This window comes from Rhinopithecus bieti, unplaced genomic scaffold (genome assembly GCF_001698545.2).
Source record: "Rhinopithecus bieti isolate Rb0 unplaced genomic scaffold, ASM169854v2 scaffold_6907, whole genome shotgun sequence".
Lineage (NCBI taxonomy): Eukaryota > Metazoa > Chordata > Mammalia > Primates > Cercopithecidae > Rhinopithecus > Rhinopithecus bieti.
The window spans coordinates 1,839,292-1,860,573 of NW_016805647.1; the positions used below are offsets into that span (position 1 = coordinate 1,839,292).

Sequence of the window (21,282 nt, forward strand, 5' to 3'; positions counted from 1 at the left end):
TATTTTTTTAGTAGAGACGGGGTTTCACCGTGTTAGCCAGGATGGTCTCGATCTCCTGACCTCGTGATCCGCCCGTCTCGGCCTCCCAAAGTGCTGGGATTACAGGCTTGAGCCACCGCGCCCGGCCGAATTTAAATGTCTTTAGTCAGGGCATACATTCTGTAATTCACTACAAATACTGTTGCTTCCTCTTCTTGAATACCACTTCACCGTTTGTTTTCTCCTCCTGGCCAGTGAAGGCATTTAAGTTTGTGCTCCATATGTCAAACAAAAGGAAAAATTATTGCAAAAAATATTGCAGATTACTAACAAAACAAACAGTGAAGTGGTATTCAATAATAGGAAGCTATAGGATCAGTGGTGAATTGTAGAATGAATGCCCTGCCTAAAGACATACAAATTCAGCTTAAAAAAACATGATAATAGCCAAATAAAACATGTCTGGCTCACAAGCTACTTAATTGTGAGCCCCGGTTGAAAGCATTTATCCATTCCTACCTTATCCCTGACCCTGTGTTACAAGTGGGACAGATCAATAAGCAGGGAGCCCGCAAATATATAAATAAAGCTCACTTTGTTTAGAAAGGCAAAATATGTCAGTTGCTCTCAGTGGAACAAAAGTTCAGGCATCTAAGTTAACATTTCCATTGCTTACAAGCCCCACTTGATAAATTCCCTGTGGAACTCAGCTATATCCTGGCTAAGTGCTTTTATTGATCTGTTTATAATAATTCTCTACCTCCCCAAAAACATTTTTAAATGGTTTCTGTTATTTCTTTGGTAGCAGTCACAACTTATAAAGAAAATACTTTAATTGCATTTCTGTTGTCCAAGAAGGTGGCGATATTGTCCAAGAAGGTGCTTGAACATGGCTGTATATTGTCTGTGGCTGCTTTTGTGCTACAACAGCAGAGTTGAGTAGTTGCAACAGAGACCCTATAGCTCTCAAACCTAAAATATTTATCTGACCCTTCACAGAAAAACTTTTCTGACCCCTCCTCTAGATTATTGTTACCTGTTTTGAAATATGTATAAATGGAATCAAACAGTTAACTCACATTTAAGTGAAAATGTGTAATAAGCAATAGAAATGCAAAAACTCATAATTGTATGCATCTAACAGCAGAGCCTCAAAATACATGAAGCAAAAACAGACAAAATTAGAGAGAAAAATAGACAATTTAATAATAGTTGGAGACTTCAATATCCTACCTTCAGTGATGAACAGAACAACCAGATGAAAGATCCAATATCCCACTCTTAGTAATGAATAGAACAACTAGATAGAAGATCCCACTTTCAGTAATGCATAGAACAATTAGACAGATTAGCAAGGAAATATAAGACTTGAACCATACCATAAACCACCTAGACCTAACATATCTATAGAACACCATTCAATAACAGCAGAATGCCTATTCTTCTGTAGTGCATATAGAACATTCTTCAGGATAGACCATATGTTAGACCATAAAATAAATCTCAATAAATTTATAAGGATTGATTTCATACAGAGTATGCTCTCCACCCACATGGAATGAAATTAGTAGTCAATAACAGAAGGAAATTTGGTAAATTTACAAATATGTAGAAGTAACACACTCTTAACCAATGAGTCACAAAAGCAATTACAAGGAAAGTTAGAAAATGAGATAAATGAAAACAAAAACAACATACTAAAACTTAGATGCTGGCAAAGCAGTACTCAGAGGGTACTGTATGAATTTAGTACTCATATGAATTTATACTAATATACATTACATTAAAAAGATCTCAAATCAGTAACCTAGCATTTCATCTTAAGAAACTAGAAAAAAAAAGAGCAAACGAAAACATATTTATAAACTCCTTTATGCACAGCCCTGTGTTGGGTATAGACACAAGCTAGCAGAAGAAAGGAAAATTAAAGATGATAGCAGAGATAAAACAGAGAATAAAGAAACTACAGAGAGAACCAATGAGACCAAAAATTGGCTCCTTGAAAAGACCAACAAAATTGACAAACCTTTAGCTAGGTTGACTGGCCTAGAAAAGAAGATTCTGATTACTAAAATCAGAAATGGAAGTGAGGACATTACTACCAACCTTGCAGAAATAGAAGAGATTATAAGAGAACACTATGAGCAATTGCATGCCAATATCCCTGTGTGACTTCAGAATGTGAATGTGTGCCTGCAGAAACGATATACTCTCCAATCCCAATGCAGTTTATACACCATCAAATAACCACATGAAAAGAAAGAGATTTGAGTCTCAGAAATGGCTTTGAGCTCCCTGCCTGGTTTGTGTTTGGCTTACTTTTCTGGTGTCTAGGGATAGGTCAGTAGGAGGGTTAATGGAATCTTAAGTCATGCCAAATATAAAGATCATGAAGTCTGTGTTTCTGTTGTCAGTGGGGTGGTACATCAGAAAGCTGACTGGGACAGCATCCATGAGAAAATATGTCAGCTCTTGATTCCACTGCGCACTTCCATGCCCTTCTACAATTCAGAGGAAGAACGGCAGCATGGCCTGCAGCAGCTGCAGCAGCGGCAGGTAGGGCCTACGGCACTTTCCAAGGTTAAGTCGTAGGTGCGGTGAAGCTGCCCAAGACAAGGGTCGAACTGTGTTGAGATCACTAAATTGTAACTTCACTGAGGGCAGAGACTTTGTCTTATATCTTTTTAAGTCCTCAATACCATTCAGTCCGTTGTTTTCCACATTTACTAAATACTCACTGTATTAGTCTGCTAGTGCTGTCACAACCAAATACCACAAACTGGGTGGCTTAAACAACATACATTTATTTCGTCACAGCTCTGGAGGCTGGGAAGTCCAAGATCAAGGGGTCAGCAGGTTTGGTTTCTTCTGAGGCCTCTCTTCCTGGCTTGCAGATGGCTGCCTTCCTGTGGTATCTTCACGTGGTCCTTTGTGTGCAAGCATCCCTGGTATCTCTTTGTGTGTCCAGTTTCCTCTTTTTATAAAGGTACAAGTCAGATTAGATTAGGGCCCACCCTAATGGCCTCATTCTAACTTAATCACCTCTCTACAGGCCCTAGCTCCAATTATAGTCACATTGTGACAGACTGCAGGTTAGGGCTTCAACACATGAATTTTGGCAGGGGACACAGTTGAGCCCATAACATCCACAGATGCCAAGAGCCTGGCCATATAATAGGAGGGTTAAGAATGATGTATGGATATACTACTGAATAAATAAAGGAGGTTAGCAAAACTTGCCACTATTCTTATGTATAATGTTGAGTATTACTGAGTATTGAGCATCTCAATCACTCTAAAAACTTAGCGCCTTATTATAAGCCATAAATCCCTAGACATAAGATCCATCCATTTTAGTGTTATGACACTTTGATAGTGGCCTTAGAACAATGCAGAGTTAAAGTTTTTTGTGATGTTAGCTGAACAGGATAATTCTGGAAGGGAAAATGAGATGTTTCTCTCAAAATTAACTCAACTATGAAGGCAGAAAGTTTCCGATTATCCTGAGACATGCTAGCTTTGCTAAAGTAAAGTTTTATTAGAACTATAAGAATACTACTCTTTTATTCATCTGATAACTCTATATTGAACGTTCATCTATGCCAAGCACTGAACTAAGATGAAAAGACACATGTTCCTGGGCCTTAACAAACTCATAGTCCAGAGTTTACCTTCTTATATCACTTATGTGGGGCTTCACGTCCACTCTAATACAGGGAGGCTCACTATGTGCCTTTAACTGGGTCATTAGGTGTTGGCCTTATTAACTTTAGACTGTCTCAGATAGTCTGTTTCTCTCTTCCACAGAAGTATTTGATTGAATTCTGCTACACTGTAGCCCAGAAATACCTCTTTGAAGGGAAACACGAAGATGCTGTACCAGCAGCTTTGCATTCCCTTCGCTTCCGCGTGAACCTGCACGGCCTGAGCTCTGTAGAGCTTGTGCCTGCTTACCTGCTGTTGGCCGAGGCCAGCCTTGGTGAGTGAAACCGACTTGAGATCCCTGGATCCCTTAAGTGGTGCTATGTTTGGGTCACACTAATGATCAAAGAGTCACCCTTGACAGTGGCACCAAGACACCTATTGTAGAAGGAGCAGGGTTTCTGTAAAGTTTAGCACAAGATAGGGAAGGAGATGTCACAGACTTTTGTCTACAACTGGCAGAAATCCACTCAAGCTGGCCTGCACAAAAAGGAGGAACTTTGTGAGGGAACTGTAGTATCCTACGGGAGCTGAGGCTTCATGAAGGATAGAATTGGAATGCTGTAAGGAACCAAGGCTGGTGTCTTTCGTTCTCTCTCTTGGGCCTTGTCTCCTGTCTCTACTTCTCTCTGGGTGTCGGCTTCGCTCTTTGCCCTCTCTGCAGACCAGATTTGTCTACTCTGTGCTCACTGTAGAAGACAGCTACCCCAAAATGTCAGATGGAGTTTTTCAATTTACATGTTTTCTTGGTTTGAGGTAGGCAGTAGAAACTAATTAGCTTCTGATTTCCAATTACAAATTCGTAGAAGACAGAATTTTGTTGACATAACTTGAGTGTGGGATCCACCTTTGTTCCCTGGGATCAGAGTCACATAGTTCAGAAATACAGGAACCTACCCCTATAGATGGGAGAGGCAATTCTGAGAGTATGAAGCAGACTTAGCAGACACCCTACGTGGTGGCTACTACAAAAGGAAAACTGGCATTTTGAGAGGAATTGATATTCTTGAGCATCTGCAGTGTTTTAGGCACTGTGCTACGACTTCATATATTTTAATAGCTACCATTTAAAAAATGCTTCATACGTTTTAATAGCCACCATTTAAGAAAATACTTTTTTAAAAGCAAAACTGTTAAAATTAAGTACAATGTAAAGAACTTTTATCCCCGAGCTCTCTGAGAGTAAGTTGCCTTCCTGGTTCCCTATTGTTAGAATACTTCAGTGTCCCCTTAGTAAATGAGATAGATTGTATTGTGGTTAGGAAGGAAAATGTCTTTGTGGGAACCACACAAGGGGACCCTGTCATCCAAGAAGACCCCATGCAAGTTTCTCAGATTTTCCCAATAACATCTTTATAGCAAAAGGATACAGTTCAGGATCACACTTTTCATTTTGTTGCCATGTGTTGGCAGCAAAACTCTGGAATGGTTTCTTAACCTTTTATTGACTTTTACGACCTTGACACTTTTAAAGGTTACGGGCCAATTGTATAAAACATCTCTCAGTTTGGGTTTGTCTGATATTTCCTAAAGATGGGACTCAGGTTATGGATTTTTGGCAAAAACAGTATCCATTCTATAAATTGGCATGTTTTCATTTTTTTTCGTGACTGATGATGTTCATTTTAATTACGTTATTAGGATGGTGTCTGCCAGGCTTCCTCCCTGTAATGTTACTCTTTCCCCTTCTGTAATTAATAACGTTAATTTTCATCTCATGGAGAGGCCCTTTGAAACTATATAAATATTCCATTCCTCATCAGATTTTCAATGTATTTATTTAGTTATATCAGTATTGCCTCTTTATTCAGTGGGCTTAAATCCATTACTATCATTAATTTGATGCTCAAACCGTCCCTGATTTGACCAGTGACAGCTCCCACTCAAGCTGGCTTCTGCATCTCCTAGATACAACCCCTTTTGTTCTTTGCTCACTTTCCTGGTTTCTGGAACATACCTCTAAAGAGCCCTGATTTCTTTCAGTGGAAAGTGAAATTCAGAAGCCAAAAGCTGTGCACTAGATGTACTCATGCCTTTGGGGTGTTACTGCTCCCAGGCCTTCTCAGTGGAGTTAGGGAGTAAGTTTAAATATAATAATGGGTGTATGTATATACACATTACATCTGTATTTATTTCTATATGTATATATCTTTTTTTGGGGGGCGGGGACTGAGTCTCACTCTGTCACCCCGGCTAGAGTGCAGTGGCGCAATCTGAGCTCACTGCAGCCTCCCCCTCCCTGGTTCAAGCAATTCTTCTGCCTCAGCCTCCTGAGTAGCTGGGACTACAGGTGCATGCCACCACACCTGGCTAATTTTTGTATTTGTAGTAGAGACGGGATTTCGTCATGTTGGCCAGGCTGATCTTGAACTCCTGGCCTCAAGTGATCCACCTGCCTCAGCTTCCCAAAGTGCCGGGATTACAGGTGTGAGCCACCGTGTCCGGCCTATATCTATATATCTACGTCAATATCTATATGACAACTAGTCTGTACTGTTTGATCCAGATCTAATACAGCACCACAGGGTTCAATCTGATTTACTCCCATTCCATAATTGCAACTCCCTTTGCTGACAGCTTTCACTTTCATTAGTTTATTTATACGTTAATCGGTTCCCCTATATGAACAAATCCCTGCTCTCTAACTCCATCCTTTCCACCTTACAGATACCTTCTCCCCCTCCATGGGCTCTGACTCCCCATTCCAGGCTGCCTCTGCTGTGTGGATCCCTTCTCACTTGTGGGGGTTCCAACCCCCGATACCAGGCTGTTTGCCTGCAGGAATGCCCTGTTCACCCTGCTCAGGTCTGACACCCCATTCCAGACTGTCTTTCCTCCAAACTAATGAGAAAAGCACTGGACAAGAAAATACAGCCCAGGATCTGTTTATCTCTGACACTGGCTAGCTATGGGATTCTGGAAAACTCACCCGAGCCCAAGTCTCATCATCTCTCATCTAGACCACTGCCTACTAACTGGTGTCCCCACATCTTCTCTGGCCTCCCTCCAATCTGGTTTGCATACAGAAATGTGACCCATCACTCCTCTGAATAAAGATCACATTTCTAAAGCAACCCATGAGGCTGTGCTTGATCTAGCCCGTAGCAGGTTCTCCCACCTCAGTTCTATCACCTTGTCTCTCTTGGATTCTTTTCTCTCTCCCTTCCGGTTACGCTGACTGGCCTTCTCTCAGTTCCTCAGAAGCACGATGATTTCTTTGTTCGGAAAGGCTTTTCTGTAGCCACTCTCTCTGCTTCTCCTCCTCTTCCCTTCACCGAATTAACTCCTCGTCATCTTTCAGGTTTCAGCTCAAGGGTGACTACTGCCTTGTCTAGAAGCTTTCCCAGGGCTCCAGACAATGTTGGGTCTCCCTCTTTATTTATTTTTTTTTTTTCTTTTAGACAGAGTCCCAATCTGTTGTATGGGCTGGAGTACAATGGCCTGACTTTTGCTCACTGTAACCTCTGCCTCCCAGGGGCAAGTGATTCTCCCACCTCAGCCTCCCGAGTAGCTGGGACTACAGGCACACGCCACCACGCCCAGCTATTTTTTGTATTTTTAGTAGAGATAGGGTTTCACTATGTTGCCCAGGCTGGTCTTGAACTCCTGACTTCAAATGATCCACCCACCTCAGCCTCCCAAAGTGCTGGGATTACAGGCGTGACCCACTGCACCCAGCTGGGTCTCTTTTTTAATATATTCATTTAAAGACCTACTCTTTTCTTCTAAAGCACTTACTCCATTAATAATTGTATTTATTGATGAGATTATTTAATTGTCTCCCTGCTCCAGTAGACTGTAAGCTCAGGGAGAACTGGATCTGTGTCTATTCTTACTCATCACGGATGTCTTCATGCTCAGCCCAGTACTTAGCACAGAGAAGGTACTTAAAAAATAATTTCACAGTACCTGAAACCTAGTGAGCACTGTGTAAGTATGTGTTGAATCTGAGTTCTCTTCACAGGATTATTTTAAGGACGAAATGAGTTCAAGTGTAATGACCATGAAAGTGCTTTGAAGTCTGGAAAGTGCTGTCTGAATGGAAGATTTCACTGTAACTCCACAGCCGTTGATTTGAAACCTTGCTAACCTTTTTGGAAGTCTAAAGAAATCACTTTCCTGTGTACATGTTTCTTTCCCATCTTAGAGATTCCTTCAGACTGGAGCGGACAGATAACAGATATTCAGCTTTATTTTTTCTTTTTAGTAAAACTTTGAAATTTTAATCAACTGGAAATGACATTTTCAGTAACACTTCAAGGAGGAGCCACCTACTCATCTTCCCCCACTGTTATCAGCGCTTTGGAAGCAGGAGAGCCTGAGTTCAAATGTCAACTCTTTCTTTACTGGCTGGGTGATCGTAGGCACCAAGCTCTTCCTCACTCAGAGCTTTCACATATATGGCTCCTTCTGCCTGGGATGCTCTTTCCTTTCTCATACATGGCTGGCTTTTGATCATCCTTCAGGTGTCTACTTAAACTGACCAGGTGTGGTGACTCACACCTGTAATTTCAGCACTTCGGGAGGTCAAAATGGGAGGATCTCTGGAGCCCAGGCATTCAAGATCAGCCTGGGCAACGTAGCAAGACCTCATCTCTAAAAAAAAAAAAAAAAAAAAAAAAAATTAGATGGGCATGATGGCGTGCACTTGTAGTAGTCCCAGCTATTTGGGAGGCTGAGGTGGGAGGATTGCTTGAGCCCAGGAGGTGGAGGCTGCAGTGAGCTAGGATTTTGGTTACTGTGTTCTGTTCATTTACTTCACAGCACTCATGTTTTTTCTATTTATTGTATGCCTACTTCACTTGATTTTAAGCTTCTTGGAGTCAGGGATAATGTCTCAGTGTGCATTGAGCGTCTCGCATTGTGATAATCAATTAATTAGGTGAATATATGGTTGGTTGAATGAATGAATGAAGTTGCCTCCTCTTCGAATTCCTCATCTGATAATTATTTCACAGGGCTGTTGGCAGACTTAGACCACAGATGCAAAGGGACTAGCACAATGTCGGGCAAATAACAGGTCTTCAATAAATGCAGATTCCCTTTTCTTCCCCTGGGCACCTCACAGCCACAACCTTTGACTCAGCTGTGACTGCTGTATGCTGCATTCCTTCACTTTCATCACCAAAATCTTCCCCCATAATATGTCCCAGATCTGCCATTAACCCAGTGTAAGCCTGTTGCCTCACCCTTCAGACAAGTACCACTGGTCTGTAAGTGGCTGTCCTTTCTCAATTCTGTGAACTATTAAAATCACCCTAAGGGATAGTATCACTTCCTTTATGTCTTCACTACCTCCACTTCACCCCATGCCTCTCCAGGCAGGCATTGTCCATAAGAGGCAGGCCTGAACTTACACACTCACTGGTCACAAGCTTAGTTCTGACTGTAATCTCATGGGCTAGTAGCAGCCCATTCTTCTCACCTTTCTCTCTCTCTCTAGCCTCACAGTTTATTCTCCCAAGTCGGCCTTTTCCTTTAGGACTGATGCTTGTTTAGGTGCTGGTTCAGCTGGGCCTTGGAGTCTTCCTTCTTTGGCATTGCCTCCTTGAGTGAGAACTGGATGTTGAAAATTTTAAATTTCCAGTATCTGTCAATGCCCTGTACTCTTTTTCCCATCTAAACAATCTTAGTTAATAGTCATTTGCTTCTTCAAATTTGAGAGGACTTCAGTCTAAACCTCATATTTTATAGACAAAGCCTGGAGGGAAGATGTGACTAGCCATGTTCACATGAGCCAGGATCAGGGACTAGGCCTCGTGCTCCTAATCTAGTAGTTTCCCATTTTAGTTTGCCCTTTGACCTTCCATCAGGCAAAGTTACTTGCTTCTCCTTGTAGACTGCTTCCTCTTCATCTCTTTTCCTTTTATTCAGTGATGTAGGGTTACAACTAGAATAAAAGCATGCTTACATATGAACTAGGTCTGACAGGAAGGACACAGAGGAGAAGAGGGTTGACTTATGAGGGGTTCGTGTCCTTATCTCCTGACCCTTCATTGGTGTGGTTTCTGCTGCAGCAGCTGTTACACCAATGCTTCACCCCCAGAGCACACCTCCTGCCCTGCAGCACGCTGACGTAGTGGCTTTCTATTCAGTTCCGACACATTTCCCTAGGAGCCAAGCAGGTAGGCAGGCCTCTGTATGTGTAAAGATGATAGGTAATAAAAAGCTTTAAGTGTCAAGAGTTTCTGAATATTAGCAATAAAGGTGGCTTTCCTTTCTCTTACCTTCCACATTACTTAGCAACCGTGTGTTGTCCGTTCTACTTCCTGTCTCTTTTGGATTGCCTCCTACTTAAGTAGTTCACTGTCTTGTTTCAGGCTCTTAAGCGTGCTTGTCCAAACTGTTTCAGACATCTTCCAGTGAATCTTCTACCTTTATTCCTCCCTTCTGATCCCTCCTCCACATTGGTTCCAGAGGAGCTTTCTAAATTTAAATCCGATTCTCTCGCCCTTTTTGAAAATCCTCTAGTTTTTATCCACATGCATCAAGTTCCTTGGCATAACTCACTAAGCCCTCCATGACTTGCCCCCTGCCTACCACCGTAGCCTCATTTTCTGCCACTCTGTCCTTCACAATTTGTGCTCCGGCATCACAGGCCAATACAGTTGGCCCTCCATATTTGCAGTTTCTGCATCTGCCCATTCAAGCAACCATGGATCAAAAATATTTTTTAAAATAACACAATGATTAAAATGATACAAATAAAACAATACATGATGTTACTTGTGGGCTTATAAACAAAAAAAGAAAAAATTTAAACTTAAAAAAGACAAATGATATAGTAGAACAACTATTTACATAGCATTTACATTGTGTTAGGTATTATAAGTAATTTAGAGATGATTTAAAGTATGAGGAATGATGTGCATAGGTTGTATGCAAATACTGCACTACTTTATATTAGAGCCTTGAGCATCCTTATATTGAGGTATCTGATGGGTATTCTGGAACCAAATCCCTGCAGCTATGACTGTGTATAGTTCTATGAACATAACATATTATTTCATATTTCTGCGACATTGCACATGCTGTTACTTCTGCCTGGGATGCTCTCCCTGCCTTATCTACCTGGAAAACTTCTATTCATCCTCAAAACCCAGCTCAGACTCTGCTTCAGTGTCACTCTCATCTCATCTGTAGAATTAAACATTTCCTATCCTCTGACACTTCCAAAGCTTGTGTTTCTACTGCAGTTATACTATATTGTAAATATATGTGTTTTCATGTTGCATGTTGAATCCCCATCACTCAACACAAGGCCTGGCACATAAAGGGTATTACATATGCATATATATATTTCACAATTGAGATATAATTCACATATCATAAAATTCACTCTTTTAAAGAATAATTCAGGCCAGACGCAGTGTCTCACGCCTATGTTCCCAGCACTTTGGGAGGTCAAGGCGGGTGGATCACCTGATGTCAGGGTTTTGAGACCAGCCTGGCAAACATGGTGAAACCCTGTCTCTACTAAAAATACAAAAATTAGCCCGGCGTGGTGGCGCATGCCTGCAGTCCCAGCTACTTGGGAGGCTGAGGCTTAAGAATCACTTGAAGCCTAGAGGCAGAGGTTGTAGTGAGCCGAGATCGTGTCACTACACTCCGGTCTGGGCAACAAAGTGAGACTGTCAATAAATAAATACATAAATAAGTAAATAGACAATCCAGTGGTTTTAGCACATTCTGTAGGTTGTGCAACAGTCACCATGATCTAATTCCACAACATTTTCATCACCCCTGAAAGAAAGCCTGTAATTGTCAGCAGTTACTCCCTCTTAGTGCCTCCCTTGCATTGGACCCCCTGTGGTTGCCTGGCCACCACTAGTCTACTTTCCGTCTCTATGGATTTGCCTGTTCTGGACATTTCATATAAATGGAATCATATAATATGTGGCCTTTGGTGTCTGGTTTCTTTCACTTAGTGTAGTGTTTTCAAAGTTCATCCACATTATAGCAGGCATCACTACTTCATTCCTTCTTGTGACTAATATTCCACTCATGGATATGGAGATGGAGATGGAGATGCCTCTTTTTGTTCATCCAGTCATCAGCTGATGGACATTCACATTGTTTCTGGTTTTTTTTTTGACTCTTCCAAATAAGCTGTTATGAACATTTCTGTGTGAGTTTTTGTGTGTCAATAAATACTTGAGTCAATGAGTACATGAGTGAATGGGTAATGACTCATATTTCCTCTCGTGTTCTTTGACCCGGATATGAATTATAACCTTCTTTTCTGCTTTTGGGCAGGTCTGGGCCGAATCATTCAGGCTGAAGAATATCTATTCCAAGCCCAGTGGACAGTCCTCAAATCAACTGACTGTAGTAATGCCACCCACTCTTTACTGCATCGGAACCTGGGACTTCTCTATATAGCTAAGAAAAACTATGAAGAAGCCCGTTATCATCTGGCCAATGATGTAAACAAGCTAAGTTATAACACCTGGATATTTCCAAAATCTAAATTATAATACCTGTATCTTTCCAAAATCTGTTTTTTTTTTTTTTAAACTGTGCATTTCTCTAAAACTTTCTATTTACAACTGATTATTCGGTGGGATGTTAGCCATAACACAATTCTAATGACCTGAGATCAAGCATTTCTACTTCCTAGCTATTCAACCTTGGCCAGGTCACATATTCCTGAAGTTTCAGTTGCCCTGAAGAGTAAAGGGAGGCAAAACAGCATACTCGTTAAGAGAAGGGATTTGCTGGCCGGGCGCGGTGGCTCATGCCTGTAATCCCAGCACTTTGGGAAGCCAAGGTGGGCAGATCATGAGGTCAGGAGATCGAAACCATCCTGGCCAACATGGTGAAACCCCGTCCCTATTAAATTACAAAAAATTAGCCAGGCATGGTAGTGCGTGCCTGTAGTTCCAGCTACTCAGGATGCTGAGGCAGGGGAATCGCTTGGACCCGGGAGGTGGAGGTTGCAGTGAGCAGAGATCGCACCACTGCACTCCAGCCTGGCAATAGAGCAAGACTTTGTCTCAAAAAAGATAGAAAGTCTTTGCTTCCAGTCACAGATGTGTTGTTCCACTAGCCATGTAGTCTTGGAAAATTTGTTTAACCTCTTTCATCACCTGCAAGACAGGAATAATAAAATAGTCTCTGCCTCATTGCGTCATTGCAAAGATTAATAATAGGACAATATATATACAGTACTTTGGCTATTGTTTTAAAGAATAACAGTAATATCTCTACTTCAGAGTGTTGGTTATTAAATTTAAAAGAGCTAGATGTATAAGAAAGCACTTATCAATTATAAAACTCTGTACAGAGCAGCCGGGCGCGGTGGCTCAAGCCTGTAATCCCAGCACTTTGGGAGGCCGAGATGGGCAGATCACGAGGTCAGGAGATCAAGACCATCCTGGCTAACACGGTGAAACCCCATCTCTACTAAAAAATACAAAAAACTAGCAGGGCGAGGTGGCGGGCGTCTGTAGTCCCAGCTACTGGGAGGCCGAGATGGGCGGATCACGAGGTCAGGAGATCAAGACCATCCTGGCTAACACGGTGAAACCCCATCTCTACTAAAAAATACAAAAAACTAGCAGGGCGAGGTGGCGGGCGTCTGTAGTCCCAGCTACTGGGAGGCCGAGATGGGCGGATCACGAGGTCAGGAGATCAAGACCATCCTGGCTAACACGGTGAAACCCCATCTCTACTAAAAAATACAAAAAACTAGCAGGGCGAGGTGGCGGGCGTCTGTAGTCCCAGCTACTCGGGAGGCTGAGGCAGGAGAATGGCGTAAACCTGGGAAGCGGAGCTTGCAGTGAGCTGAGATCTGGCCACTGCACTCTAGCCTGGGCAACAGAGCGAGACTCCATCTCAAAAAAAAAAAAAAAAACTCTGTACAGAGGTTAGATGGGATGTTGAGGGTGATAACTAAATTGTTCTTTCAAAATTTAAGGGGTTTCTATTAGGATTTCAGTATTGGAAAATATTACCAGAGAAAAGAGTTCCTGGGTGTGAAATCTGAGTTAGCGTAGGGTCAGACTGCAGTCTCCATGCAGGTTGGTTGTCTCTTCAACCTCTCTTTTGACCTCTGCACCAAGCAGCCCTTCCTCTGGTTGCCTGCCTGTACAATGCCCATAAATCAAATTTTACTCTGGTTATTCTTTAAATTCCACTACCCCATATCCATTCTCTGCCCTACTCTATGCCCTGGGAGCCTGACCTCTATGGACTGCGCAACCTGTGGACTCCATTGCTCTCTGGCTTTGGTTGGGTTTGGAGAGTGGAAGGCATAGCAGGGAAGTGGAGAGTAGGAGGAGAAAAAGGCTGGGGTACTGATTCTCCCTGCTGCCTCTCTGCCCCACCCCGATCTGGCAGGAACAGTGTTCCCCTGTGGCCACAGCTCCTGTCAGGCAGCCTTCTTCCATAGTTCTAGCTCTTGCTGGGCCCTGGTAACCTTGTTTCTTCCCCTTGCTGTTTCAGGTGTAGGGATGGTAATAGTTTCTTGCTGTTGGTAGTCCCTGGTGTTTCACTAGGCCTTGTTGGTTTTACTTGTAGGGCTTTTCCCTAGCCCTGGTTGGTTTCTTAACCCTTCTACATGTCAAATAATAATTCCACTAAACTGTCTTCAGGCAATCTTATTGAGGGTGCCATCTAGTTCCACCTGGGCCTCTGACTAATACAATTCTTTGTGTTTCCTCTCTATACTCTACATCCTCCAACAAATTAAGCAGAGGCACATTCTGTCCTGAGCTAGGCCACACAGTTAAGAATTAGTAGGCTGGGTGTGGTGGCTCATGCCTGTAATCCTACCACTTTGGGAGGCCAAGGCAGGCAGATCATGAGGTCAGGAGTTCGAGACCAGCCTGGCCAATATGGTGAAACCCCATCTCTGTGAAAAATACAAAAATTGGTTGGGTGCAGTGGCTCACGCCTGTAATCCCAGTACTTTGGGAGGCCAAGGTGGGCAGATCACCAGAGGTTGGGAGTTTGAGATCAGCCTGACTGACATGGTGAAACCCCATCTCTGCTAAATATATAAAATTCGCTGGGTGTGGAGGCATGTGCCTGTAATTCCAGCTACTCGGGAGGCTGAGGCAGGAGAATTGCTTGAACGTGGGAGGCAAAAGTTGCAGTGAGCCGGGATTGCACTCAGTCCCAAAAAAAAAAAAAAAACAAAATTAGCCAGGTGTGGTGGTGTGTGCCTGTAGTCCCAGCTGCTCGGGAGGCTGAGGTGGTGTGTGCCTGTAGTCCCAGTTGCTTGGGAGGCTGAGGCAGAAGAATTGCTTGAACCTGGGAGGCGAGGTTGCAGTGAGCCAAGATCACACCACTGCACTCCAACCTGGGCGACAGAGGGAGACTCTGTCTTGAAAAAAAAAAAAAAAAAGAAGAATTAGCACAAGCTCAGATTCCGTAGCCTAGCTTTTTAAACACACACACACACACACACACACACACACACCCCTTTATTGATATATACCATAAAATTCACCCATTTTACATGTACAGTTAAATTATTTTTAGCAAATTTACAGAGTAGTGCAACCATCAGCACAATCAAGTTTCAGAACATTTCCATTACCCCAAAGAGATCACATGTATCTATTTGCAGTCATTTCCCATTCCTGCTCCAGTCCCAGGCAACCGCTTCTTGTTTCTACAGATTTGCCTTCTCAGGACAGTTCGAACAGACAGAATCATGTGTGGTCCTTTGCCTCTGACCTCTCTCACCTAGCATGATTATTTTGAGATTCATCCATGTCGTTGCATGTATCAATAGTTCATTCCTCTTATTGCTGATTAGCATTCCGTTCCTAAATATACCACAGTTTGTCTGTCCATTCATCAGCTGATGGATATTTTGGTTGTTTCTATGTTTTGTGTATTTTAAATAATGCTGATATAAACATTTATGTACAAGTCTTTGTGTGGACATTCGTTTCCATTTCCCTTGGGTAGGTACTTAGAAGAGGAATTGCTGGGTCATGTAGTAACTCTATGTTTAATTTTTTTAGGAACTACCAAACTGTTTCCACAGAGGCTGCACCCTTTTACATTCCCACTGGCAATGTGTGAGGGTTTCATTTTCTCCATATCCTTCCCAACACTTTTTATTTTCTGCATTTGATTCTAGCCATCCTAGATGCAGTGATATCTCATTATGGCTTTGTTTTGCATTTACCTAATTACTAACTATGTTAGCATCTATTCATGTGCTTATTTTTCATCTGAATATCTTTTTGGAGAAATGTCAATTCAGCTCTTTTGCCCACTTTTAAATTGGAATGTTGTAACAGTTTTTTATATGTATTCTAGATACAAGTCCTTTATCAGATATATGATTTACAAAAAGAACTCAAGCACTCTCCTTCTTCCTCCTGCTATAGATTTATTTTGCCAGTTGTGCATTTGGAACAGAGGACATTAGGACTTCAGGAGGCTACTTCCACCTGGCTAATATATTCTATGACCTTAAAAAGTTGGACCTGGCAGACACATTGTACACCAAGGTGAGCTGGGGAATGTGGGAGTTGAGCCTTCACTCTTAGGCTTGGTGTCTTACAACTTATATTAGACTATTCACAAAAAACATACCATTCATGAGAAAGAGAGGCACAGAGAGATGAAGGGCTTGCCCAAGATTATATAGCCTGATACATGATATACTCCATTTTCTTTCTTCCCATGTCCCCACTACCAAAATAGACTAACCCTTAACATCCATAGGGTGATTAATGAATAATGAAGGATAGGTCAGTAAGAGCCAAACCCCTTCAAATAGACTGTTGTATGCTGTGTCATATCCATAGCAGCAAGCTAATATGGGTATACTGAAGTGTGCAATAGAGAAGAAGAGGTTTCCAAGGGAAATCTATCGCTATAAGATCCTGTCAAGGGATCCAAGAACATGAGAAATTTCCATATTTACATAGAAAAGATTTCAGACTGTTTCCAATATATTAAAATGTCATTTGTATCCATATAGTAACACCTCACTTAGCAGGCAATCATTTGTGTAATGAATGTGTAATACATACTTTCTGCTGATTATTGATTCATGTTTTAGACCTGCTTCTGAGAAAGAGGTATTTTGCTGTAGCTTAAAAGCTTTAGAATCAGACCAGGGATTAAATTCTGGCTATGCCACTTAACAGCTCTTACCAGAAATCATGTGTGATCTGAACTTCTCTGAGCCTCAGTTTATTTACATGTAAAATGGGAATAATAAGAATATTACATCGGGATGTTATGAGGATGTGAAGGTTTCGTGTTGTATGTGCTGCACAAAAGATAACCACTGTTCTAAGACCCCACTAGGGCTACCCCAAGAGGAGCTGCCACAGGCCCTGTGCATCACTTGTCACACTTACCTTGGTCAGGCCTGTTTGGGCTCCTGGGGCTCCCTCTGCCTCCAGGTACAGTAAGAGAGAGAACCTCCAGTTGTCCAGAAGCTGGGCCAAATGCACTCTTCTCCTCACCTACCTGGTCCGTAAGGCTGAGATCTGGCCTGCTTTTCGTAGTGCCTTCTCTTTTCCCAACAGGTCTCTGAGATCTGGCAAGCATATTTGAACAATCACTATCAAGTCCTCTCACAGGCTCACACCCAACAAGTGGATTTACTGGGCAAACTATTTGAGAATGACACTGGCTTGGGTAAGTGGCAGTTTTCCCTGAAGGCAGAGCAGTGACTTCATCTCACCCAATACACAGACCTTGTCCCTAAGAGGGAAAGCAGCTGTCCCTGTCATGAAGCACACCATTGCCACCTTCCCCATGTTGCTGATGGAGAAAACTGAGACACGGGGATCAAAGAGATTTTACCAGTGTTGGGAAGAATTCCGATCCCTATCATCACACATAGCCATTGGGGGGTTACTAAAGGACAGATTTAGAGGAAAAAAGACCCCATCAAAACCCCCTGTGACTTTTGCAGAGCATCCATTTCTTATGTTATCCCTCCAGGGCAGCATTCCCAATCTTTCTGGCACCAGAGACCCGTTTCATGGAAGACAAGTTTTCCATGGACTGGGGGGTAGGGGAGGAATGGTTTCAGGAGAGTTCAAGTGCATTACATTTATTGTGCACTATGTTTTTATTATTATTAATGTATTGTAATATATAATAAAATAATTATACCTTGCATCATAATGTAGAATCAGTGGGAGCCCTGAGCTTGTTTTCCTACAACTAGATGGTCTCATCTGGGAGTAATGGGTGACAGTGACAGATCATCAGGCATTAGATTGTCATAAGGAGTGCACGACCTAGATTCTTTGCATGCACAGTTCACAATAGGGTTCATGCTCCTGAGAGAATCTGATGCTGCCGCTGAACTGACAAGAGGTGGAGCTCAGGTAGTAATGCAAGCAATGGGGAGTGGCTGTAAATACAGATGAAGCTTTGCTCACCCCCACCACCCCTGCTCACCTCCTGCTGCGCAGTCCGATTCCTAACAGGCCACAAAACAGTACTGGTCCATGGCCTGGGGGTTGGGGACTCTTGCTCCAGGACACGTAAGCCAAAGTAGACTCTACACAGAAGTTGCATTGCTGATTTCTTCTGGTGCCTTAGCTTCATGCTCTACTGAACAGTGAGCTGTTCAGTGGCAGGGCCCAACTGGATTAAACTGTATTCCCCAGTGCAGCAAAGGGCTAAGTGTTGAATAGTACCATACAGCATCATGCCGTCAGAGACAATGAAAAGACACAGAAGATCCAGTTTCTGCTCAAAAGAGACATACAGTGCAGTTGGTGATATAGAATCTGTAGGCAGTAACAAAAGAACATTCCTGTGAGTACAAATTATATTACAAGATGAGTCCCAGAATGAAGAGGTGAGGACAGCTGGGTGGTGTTGAAGAAGGAAGACTCTTTGGAGGAGAGGTTTTGAGCTAAAGTTTAAAAAATTAATAACTATTGAATTTTCTCTAATTATGTAAATAGTTCATGTTACAGCTGAAAACTTGGAAATCATAGATATCCAAAGATAGCCAACCTTAACATGATGGTGTATATCCTTTTCATCTTTTTCTCTAAGCTTAGTACATGTATAAGTGCTTTTAAGTGCATGTAGTAACTTCTCAGTAAATGATGACTAAAGTAGGACCAAAAACTACTGGGGAAAATAGTAAACAGACTCTCAGAGGGAAGCATGAAGGTTGTTGCTTATGCATCTTTGGCCTAGACGAGAAGAGTTAAGCTGCTACAGCTGCAAGAAGTCCCTTCCCCCAGTTCTTTCCTCTCAGCTATAGAGTGGAAGCTGAATTGGACCCAAGGAATCTGCCTGTGACAAATTCTCTGTGTTTGCAAGCCCAAGAGATCTAGAGTTCAGGACTCCGAAAGAGAGAAACCTTAGCAACTTTGGCACCTGTGGGAGTGAGCATATTTTTAGGCTACTCTGATGATGGCATGCTAAGCAAAGCTGGAAAGTGGACTGAAACTCCTGCTTCCACACATGTGGAGGGAGTCCTCCAGGTAAAAAACTTGCTGTAATTGGTGCTATTTCCACCAGTGCCCCTGGGAAGGCTTCAGCAGACCAGGCCCTTTAACAGCTGAGTGCTTTTGATGAGGGCAGACTCAGTTGCCAAGAGCCTGTTTTTTCTTTCTTCCCCTTCCAATGCAGATGAAGCCCAAGAAGCAGAAGCCATTCGCATCCTGACTTCAATCTTGAACATTCGAGAATCTACATCTGACAAAGCCCCTCAAAAAACTATCTTTGTTCTGAAGATCCTTGTCATGCTTTACTACCTGATGATGAATTCTTCAAAGGCAAGTTTCCCTAAAAAAGCAACACGTCTAAAACGAAGGTAGAAATTCGTCTAGTTGAACTCATTTGTGTTTTGCCCAATTCCAATAGCTTTTGCCCTCAGGGCAAGCCCTCACTCCGAGGACGTTCAGATGCTCACGTTTCTCCTGTGTTGAGTCCAGCCTGCATAATGGAAGCTGGATTGTCTTCTTCCCCCGAGGGTTCCCAGGCTTGCATAGAAAAAGGGAGTCTGGGGCAGTGCTGGGAAGCCTGCAGGGCAGGAGGGCTCTGGGGAGGCTTGGAGGGATGAAGTAGCAGCTCTAACTCCACTCATTACTGAGTTCCCCGTTGCTGCGGGGATTCAGGCAGAAATGCATTGCCATGAAATGATTCAAAAAGTAACTGTTTTTGAGTACTTTTACATAGTAGTTGTTGGCCTAAACCCTTTACTTAATTATCATACTTAATGCTTACACCAACATTGATAAGGTAGGTATTTTATTATCTCTACTTTACAAACAAGGAAACTGAGGCACTGAGAGGGTCAATTCTTTGCCCAATGTCTTACAGACAATAAGTGGCGTATCTCAGGTTTATTGATTTATTGGTTGATTCTCTCATTCATTCAAACATTTATTGAAAACCTACCATTTGCAAAGCACTGTTCTAGGGACTGGGGATACAGTGGTGATCCATACGTTTCTTATCTCCATGGCACTGGTGTTTTTTGGAGGAGTGGAAATAAACGTATGTATGTCTAATATAATTTCAGATAGTAGAAACTGCTATAAAGAAAACTAGGCCAGGCACAGTGTCTCATGCCTGTAATCCCAGTACTTCTGGAGGCCTAGCTAGGATGATTGCTTATGTCCAGGAGTTCAAGACCAGCCTGGGCGACATAGTGAGACCCACTCTCTACTAAAAATTAAAAAAAAAAAAAAAAATCAGCCGGGCATAGAGGTGTGCACAGCTACCTGGGAAGCTGAGATGAGAGGATTACTTGAGCCCAGGAGATTGAGGCTGCAGTGAGCCGTGCTTGTGCCACTGCAGTCCAGCCTGGGTGACAGAGCAGGATCCTGTCTCAAAAAAAAAAAAAAAAAAAAAAAATAAAAAAAAATTAGAAGAAAAGCAGTAGGCGGGGAGAGAGAGGAGGCTGGTTGGAGGGAGGCCTTTTGTGTGGGTGACATGGGAAAATTTAAGACTCCTTTCCTCCCTCCTCCCTGTCTTCTTTTGTTTCTTCAGCTTTTCTAAGCACCTGCAGTATGGCAGGCCTGGAGGAGCTCACAGGTTATAATAGAGTGTGAGAGTGAAGCCCAGAGCACTGTAGGAGCACAGAGGAAAGGCACTAACCCTCTCTGGGATAAGAGTAGGAATGGGTGAGGAATGGGAAAATATGTCCACTGAACTTTCAAATTTACATTGGACAAAACCTCTTTTCTACAGTGCAATGTCCAGTTTTCCACTGTGTACTCAAGGAAGTCATTACCCCACGGTGTGTTAGATCTACAAGAGGCCTTAGATAAAAGGCACACATCTATCTATCCGTCAAGACTGGCACCTCACTTCCTTCAGGCCATCACTTGACTCAGCTGTTTTCTTTTCAGTGAAGCGTTCCCTGCTCTCCCTGTCTAAAACTGCAACCCCCACTGCTACCTCTAATGCTTCCTATCCCCTTTCATGCTTTATTTTTTTCTTAGTATTTATCCCTACTTAAGAGACTATCGTGTTTTACCTAATGGTCTTCTTTATTGTCTGTCTCCTCTAGTACACTGGAAGTTCCATGAGAATAGGAATTTCTGCCTATACTCACAGGACCTGGAACATAGCAACCATTCAATAACTATTTATAGGAAGGAAGGAAGGAAGGAAGGAAGGAAGGGAGGGAGGGAGGGA

The 21,282-nt window shown here is 42.6% G+C and overlaps 1 protein-coding gene across 5 annotated transcripts in view; it reads left to right on the forward strand.

Annotated features, from left to right (window-relative positions):
- ZMYND12 (zinc finger MYND-type containing 12) overlaps nucleotides 1-21,282 on the forward strand; it is a 28,236-nt gene that overhangs the window by 4,427 nt on the left and 2,527 nt on the right. For 3 of the 5 annotated variants that reach the window (XR_001885817.1, XM_017873212.1, XM_017873211.1), the window contains exons 2-7: nucleotides 2,394-2,535; nucleotides 3,787-3,958; nucleotides 11,938-12,107; nucleotides 16,032-16,154; nucleotides 17,187-17,298; nucleotides 19,267-19,412. Coding sequence is in view for 4 of the 5 variants with exons in the window: in XM_017873212.1 (XP_017728701.1) it covers nucleotides 2,394-2,535; nucleotides 3,787-3,958; nucleotides 11,938-12,107; nucleotides 16,032-16,154; nucleotides 17,187-17,298; nucleotides 19,267-19,412 (865 nt within the window). In the remaining variant the exon portion in view is untranslated. The remainder of the gene's footprint in view (nucleotides 1-2,393; nucleotides 2,536-3,786; nucleotides 3,959-11,937; nucleotides 12,108-16,031; nucleotides 16,155-17,186; nucleotides 17,299-19,266; nucleotides 19,413-21,282) is intronic. The other 2 variants (XM_017873215.1, XM_017873213.1) reach the window with 1 other exon arrangement.